Genomic DNA, 7,568 nt, shown 5'->3' with positions numbered 1-7,568 from the left:
TTTGAAAAACAGTAAACTTATGAAAATATTCTATAATGTAGGAGGAGGCTATTGCTCTTAAAATGCAGAGAAGAATCCTACTTTTGAAAAACAGTTAACTACAAGAAACAGGAAATCTTTAGAAAACATTCCCTTCGTGGTCTCAAGGAAATATAAGAAAACACAAAATAACAAATAGAAAGTGAGTTGTAAAAGGCTACTTAGATGCTTTCTGAGATGTAAACTGATACAGTAAGTTTCAGGCTGAGAGAAGAAAATAATTGTAAAGAATAAAAAATGTAACCAATTTACTGTTTTCGATAGAGCACAACAGAGAAGTGACACTTCAGAAAAGTAATTCAGTAACATGGAAGACAAATTTGAGAAGCCATCCCAGAAAGCAGAGGAAAAAGACAGAGCCAAAATCTGAAAGAGAAATAAAGTTACCAACTTGCAGAGGGGATGGTGAAGAAAAGGAAGAATAAGAACAATGCAAGACAGAAAACGAAGATTCACTTCACAAAATAGAGGAAAAATAAAATGTCTAAAAAGCTTTAAGAATAAAAAGAAAAAAAAGGACTGGGCGTGGTGGCTCATGCCTGTAATCCTAGCACTTTGGGAGACTGCAGCAGGTGAATCACCTGAGGTCAGGAGTTCAAGACCAGCCTGGCCAACATGGCGAAACCCCATCTCTACTTAAAAAAAAAAAATTAGCCAAGCATGGTGGTGGACGCTGCCTATAATTCCAGCTACTTGGGAGACTGAGGCAGAAAAATTGCTGGAACCCTGGGGACGGAGGTTGCAGTGAGCCAAGATGGCACCATTACTGTGTCTCAAAAAAAAAAAAGAAAAAAAAAGAATACAGCTGTGATCGAATAACAGAATCCATGTATGAAAAATAAGAATTGTGGCTGGGAGCAGTGACCCATGCCTGCAATCCCAGCACTTTGGGAGGCTGAGGGGGTCGGATCACGAGGTCAGGAGTTGGCCAACAGAGTGAACCCCATCTCGACTAAAAATATAAAAATTAGCTAGGTGCAGTGGCGCACGCCTGTAATCCCAGCTACTCAGGAGGCTGAGGCAGGAGAATCGCTTGAACCCGCGAGGCGGAGGTTGCAGTGAGCCAAGATTGCGCCACTGCACTGCAGCCTGGGCAACGAGAGCGAAATTCCGTCTCAAAAGAAAAAAAAAACAGAAAGAATTGTATCATTAAAATAAAATAAAAGCTTTCATGAACTACCAGAAAAAAAAAGTGCCCTCAAATCTAAAGTTTCATGACTATAGTCTATATTCCAATGCTAAAAATATTAGACTTATGCAAATAGATACTAAGCTTATGACCAAGAAAGAAATAAAGAACAAAGAACTGAAGAAATGGGGAGGGGATCATTTAAAATGATAAATTCCAAGCAATGAAAAGAGAATCTAAATAGTACTTGGTTGTTAAGCAATAACTCGATTAAAATCAAAAAATAATGTTCATAGGAAAAAGTGTATAGTAAAATAATAATTACTAAAAAGCCCACCCCTTTGCCGCATGATCCCAAAAACTATATAGATTAATTTAACTAATATTAACATTAAAAAATTTTTTTTTTTTTAAGACAGAGTCTCTCTCTGTTGCCCAGGCTGGAGTGCAGTGGAGTGATATTGGCTTACTTCAACCTCCACCTCCCATGTTCAAGTGATTCTCATGACTCAACCTCCTGAGTAGCTGGGACTACAGACACTGGCCACCACGCCTGACTAATTTTTGTTTTTTCAGTAGAGACAGGGTTTCACCATGTTGGCCGGGCTGGTCTCAAACTCCTGACCTCAAGTAATCTACCTGCCTTGGCCTCTCAAAGTGCTGGAATTATAGGTGTGAGCCACTGTGACCAGCCTAGTTTGAGGATTTCTAATTAGCTTCAGCAATTAGCGAGTAGAGGCCAAAGTCCTTCTGCAGAGAAAAAGGACCACAGGAAAGCGAGAGAAAGGCCATTAAGAAAAATAGCAGGCGAACCTCTATAGGAAAACAGAGACGTGAAGGTGAGGTCCCCCTTCTTTGGTAAACTCATGGTTCAATCATCCCAGATGGGCCAATGAAACAGACACCAACTAACCAGGACATTCAAAGAATAACAGCAGCTGCTGTCCAGAACGTCACAGCCAGCCACACAATCCCAAATCATCACCATAGATGTTTAAAGCCAAAATGGACAGCTGCCACCAAAAGTTGCCAAATCATAGCCAAGACATGGATGTTCCCATGGAACTCCAAATTAGCTAGTTACACAAGCTTGTGCTGGCCGTTTCATTAATCTCCCAATAATTCAGCCCCTCATTTCTAATGATTGGATATTTGGGTACTCGCTTATGGCATTATGGCAGGGTTTTATTGAACTTTCATAATCAAAATGAAATTAATGTTATTTAAGAAAATAATATTTTAGAAAAAAATATTCCAATCACTTGGAAAGTTTAAAGTCTTCACCTAAATGACTCTGAAGATAAAAAGTTCTAAAATGTAATTATAAACAATTTAGAATGTATTTTTTAAAATCTCAACATTATATATAGAAACTGAAGGAATGAGTCCAAAGCTGCATTCAATGGAAAATTCATAGTATTAAATATTTGTGTTACAAAAAAGAGGAAAAATAACATAAATAAATCAAGCATTCATTTCAAAACATTAAGTTGAAAAAATAGAATATTTTAAAAGATAAAAGTACCACGAAGGAAATAGAACATGGAAATATATATACATTGAGTAATAAATCCAAGAGCTGGTTATTAAAAGAACAAGAAAGTCAATGAAAAACTGACAAAACTTATTAGCAAGAGAAAGGATCCATTGTAATGGAGTGATACTTTGAAAACTACTAGTTTATTTTTATCTTTTTCTTTCTGAGCATATGACCTTAACCTAGCCCACTTGAAACATCTTTGCAGGGAGGAAGAAGAGATTAAGACTTTTTCCTGAAAGAATGCAAAAAGAGTAGATAAGGTAATAATCCACTTTAGACAAGTAAAATATGATTTTCAGCAGCCTCGAGAGAATATATTCCAAATTCTTTTCATTCTCCCACTTTAGCACATTAACCATCTTACTTGGAAGACACAGCTGCTTGACTTTTCCCAATCCTTTTTCTCTAGTCCCCACAATTTATCATTAAAGCTTGAGTTTGAGCTAGACCTGCAGGTTTGCATGAGGGCGAATAGAATATGAAACAGAGGGAAGCTTGCCAATTTCTGGAACTGAGTCAGTAGGAGCAGAAGAGAAAAAAAGAAAGAGGAAAGTTTTGGCTCGGAGAGGGAGAAAGATGGGGACAATAAAAAGCCAGCGACAAGAGTAATAACAATGACAAAAAAGCTTTGCTTCCTCCTCCAATTAGGATTTTGAAATAGATCACTTCCTGGGCAGTACTCCATCCTGAGATAACTAAGAGTAGGGTCACATCTACTTGGTGGAGCAAGTAGAGGGAGGCTGTGATATTTCATTTTCTGAACTAATTCTGGTTCTTGTATGTTTAGATGAGGCCCAGAAATAGGTGAGAGGCTGGCTATGGAGCTAGCTAGCAACAGCTGAGTGAGTAGCATCATAGCCAGTGTTACAGAGAGACAACCCGAGATGGGACCAAAAAAGAATCTTTGCCAGATCCCTGAAAGATAACATCAGTAGGATCTCAGGTGAGGCCAAGACAAGCCAGAAGCACCAGCAGGTGCAACACCTGAGAGAAAAGAAAGAGCCACAAGCTGCAGATCTTATCATTGGCTCTCAACAGGGTGCCTGGCCACCAAGATGGAAAAGGATCAACATCACCCTGTAGATTAGAAGGAAAAGATACTATGATCATGAGCTCCAACTCAGGAGCACAGCATCACCTAAGGCCGCCTCCCTAATGCACCTGAATGTTATCTTTTTAAATTTTCTTTTGAGACAGAGCCTTGGCCTGCCACCCAGGCTGGAGTGCAGTGTCATGATCTTGGCTCACTACAACCTCCCCTTTGTGGGTTCAAGCGATTCTCGCCTCTCAGCCTCCTGAGTAGCTGAGACTGCAGGTGCACACCCTCATACCCAGCTAATTTTTGTATCCTTTAGTAGAGACAGGGTTTCACCATGTTGGTCAGGCTAGTCTCGAACTCCTAACTTCAAGTGATCCACTTGCCTCTGCCTCCCGAAGTGCTGGGATTACAGGCGTGAGCCTCCGTGCTTGGCTTACTTGGATGGCATCTTAAAGTGAGATGAGATAGTAGGAGCAATCTGAGAGCCTGGGCATTTTTCCTTAGAAAGAACAAATATTGCCAGAAAGAGTCTCTTCAATGGTCACATCTAAGCTTTTGCCTGGATTGAATATTTGAACACGCACACACACACACACACAAACACACGCACACACCATCTTTCCCAGCACCTATGGCAGGCAACACAGTGGGAAATTAAACGTGTGGGATTCTGGATTCTCCTGGCCTGGGTTTCACTCCAGGCTCCACAATGTGTTAACTCTGTGATTGTGGGCAACTTACTTAATCTTTTTGCCTCAATGTCCCCCTCTATAAAAATTAGGATAACAAGAGTTTCTCTTAGTATTTTTTAAGGATTAAATGACTTAAATGTAAAGTGCTTATGCCCAACAACAAAGTCATGGAATCAACCTAAGTGTCCCTGAACAGAGGACTGGATGAAGAAAATGTGGCATATACATACCACATACTACAACTCAGCCACGAAAAACAAGGATGTAATGTCTTTTGCAGCAACGAGGGTGGAACTGGAGGCCGTTCTCTTAAATGAAATGACTCAGAAACAGAAAGTCAAATGCCACATGTTCTCATAAATAGGAGCTAAATAATGTGTACTTATAGACAGATTGTGGACTAACGAACACTGGAGTCACAGAAAGGTGGGAGAGTGAGAATGAGGGGAGAGCTGAGAAATTATCCATTGGGTACAATGAGTACACCCTATTTGGGTGACGGTTGCACTAAAATGGTGACTTCACCACTAGGCAATATATCCATGTAACAAAAATGCACTTTACCCCCTAAACCTATTTTGAAAATTTTTAAAATTAAAAATGTCAAGTACTTAGATCAGTGTCTGGCCCATAAGAATAGTTCATTAAGTGTTGGCCCTCCTTATTCCTACAAGCATCGTTACCATGGGGCTCATGTGGGAAGATCAGACCAGCTCCAGAAAAATGAAGAAATTACAGTTTCTCTATACAACCAAGTAGTATGGTGGATTAAAATTTGTACCCCTGCTCCATAAATAACCAAAATCATAAATGATAAAGGGGACATAAAATAAATCAAAACATAAAGAGGCTTTTACAAACACAGAAGAATGGTAAAAATTTTAAAACAATAAAGTGGGCCATATTCAGAATAATTATGAGTTACCTGTATTAGCCCAAGAAGTATGCCAAGTAGAAAAGAAGTGTGTCAAAAGGAAGTGAAAAATTCATCAAAGAATTACCTCTAAAAATGACCTGAGATCAAATGCCATTTGATGAGTACATTCTTTCAAACTTTCACAAAGGGTCAACCCTGGAATGTGTAGTAGCCACAGGGCTTGGGAAAACATTGAATGCTTCTCAGTTCTTCGAGAAAGCTAGGTTACCGATACTACACCAACCGGAATAGAAAAAACTAAAGGACACTGTTTTTCTCAAAAGCTTTTGTTACTCCAGGAGATCCTAGTGCCTCTAATATGCTGTGAAATTCCAATGAGGGAATGGCAGGCAGTGGTGTTCCTCACTTCAGGGTTTATTCCAAACACTTCCAGACCCTTCTCAGAGCCGTGCTAGAGCTGCCTGAAGTCATACCATCAGAAGATTAAGGTGGATCCAAGAGCCAAGAATATACAGAAGCATACGCAGAAGAAAAGGGATTTGCAAGAGATAAAAAGAGGAAAAGAGACCGTATACAAGATTGCAATCATAATAGCAGTGCTAAGGCAGGAAGCAGTACATTCTGCTTGTGAAAATGTAAATTGATTCAACCCTTCGAGGAAGCAACTGACAATGTGACTTGGAATCTAAAGAGTACATACTCTTTGACTTAATAATCTCAACTCTTATCTGTCCAGGGTAATTAACTTGAAATGAAGCTAAAGATTTACATACAAGGATGCACTTCATAGAATTACTGATGGCAAACAAAATAAAACAGAAAAAAGAAGCAACCTAAATGTTAAAAATGGAAACTATTAAATAGATTATGGCACCTTCAGATAATAAGTTATGCAACAATCCGAAGCAATGTTTTTGTGGGGGGAGGGGAATGCAATGACAGGTATAGGTCTAGGATTTTTAGAAAAAAGTCAGAAGATAAACTACAATGTATAATCTCAGCTATATTTTTTAAATATATGTATATAGAAAAGACTACTGGAAGAAATACAGACCAAAACCAACCTGAATATGGTCTCTGAGAGGTAAGGACTCTGAATGAAAAACATTTTCTTTTATGCAGTTCTATTTTCTAACTTTCTGCACCAACCTGTATTACTTTTACAATCAGGGAAAAAAAAACCCACAATTACTGCCTATGAATAAATACACATATGAATGATAAGAAAAAAATTTAAGCCTCCAATCACTAAGGACAAAATCATTTCTAGCACGCAGAAGAAACCTGAATCTTAACACCGGTGCATTTTAAAGCGTAGAAAACAAAAAGCAAATCAACCAGATCCCTCCATAAAGACAGGCTGAGCTGCTTCTCTCGAAAGGTTGGTGGGGGGGAGTGAGGGTGCGGGGGGCGGCTTTCAACACACCATCGTTGAAAGGAAAACTCAGCACCCATTTTTCAAATGCAGCTGTTGGAGGATCCCCCTTGATTCAAAGACCCTTCACATCGAGGCTTAGAGGGTTGAGGGAGTGTGGAGAGTGCCCCCACTCCCCGCGCCCTCTCCAAACACGCACACTCTCACACTCAATCGCGCGGTCCCAACCTGCCTACTCCCAGCGAATCCAAGCCGGTGCAGCCGCGCCCCACGCCCGGCTCGCAGCCCCTGAGCCCCATTCCGCCCGCGCTGGGCGCCGCTGTACCTGTTCGTGGCGCGCGGTGCCGCGGTGGCCGGGCTCCGGAGCGTCCTCAGCGCTGCGGGAGTGCCGTGAGTGGCCTCCTTGCTTTCCTCCACCAGGATCCTGCACAGCCGAGGAGAAAACTTAAGTTGCTACATCCCGCCGGGAGCCGTTGGCTGACAGACTGGGAGTCGCGCTCCTTGCCTGGCAGAGAGATCTCGCGCTCCCCGGCTCCCAGGTCAGGTCCCCAACCCCAGAGTTGGAAGAGCCTTAGGGCGGGAAGGAAGGGACAGCAAGGACCAGAATGGGGAGCCCGGGATCCTGATGGGGAGCCCGACGGCTGGTCCCTCTCCACAGCTGCCTAGCCCACAGAGATGCGCGCTAGAGCCCCCGCAGCCCTGACTGGTCCCTCTGCTCCCCAGCGGCTGTCCACCGGTCCGAGGGTCGCCTCCCTGCGACCCCCTCCCCTACTGCACTCTCAGGCCGTCGCCGCCCGTGGGCTGCTCCCTGCCGCGGCCAAAAGTCTCCGCGCCCGAGAGGAAGCGATGGGCGGCTTTGGGGTCCGGGGGCGCCAGG

The 7,568-nt window shown here is 42.1% G+C and overlaps 1 protein-coding gene across 1 annotated transcript in view; it reads right to left on the bottom strand.

The window, feature by feature from the left end:
• ST8SIA6 (ST8 alpha-N-acetyl-neuraminide alpha-2,8-sialyltransferase 6) overlaps window positions 1-7,568 on the bottom strand; it is a 130,251-nt gene that overhangs the window by 121,827 nt on the left and 856 nt on the right. Inside the window, exon 3 of the mRNA XM_011963911.1 lies at window positions 7,017-7,144. Within this exon, the coding sequence (XP_011819301.1) occupies window positions 7,017-7,144 (128 nt within the window). The remainder of the gene's footprint in view (window positions 1-7,016; window positions 7,145-7,568) is intronic.

The sequence above is a fragment of the Colobus angolensis genome, unplaced genomic scaffold, assembly GCF_000951035.1.
Source record: "Colobus angolensis palliatus isolate OR3802 unplaced genomic scaffold, Cang.pa_1.0 Scaffold63, whole genome shotgun sequence".
In the NCBI taxonomy this organism is placed as follows: domain Eukaryota; kingdom Metazoa; phylum Chordata; class Mammalia; order Primates; family Cercopithecidae; genus Colobus; species Colobus angolensis.
Note: the sequence above shows the minus strand (reverse complement) of the source record. Positions and strands in the feature narration are given on the sequence as shown.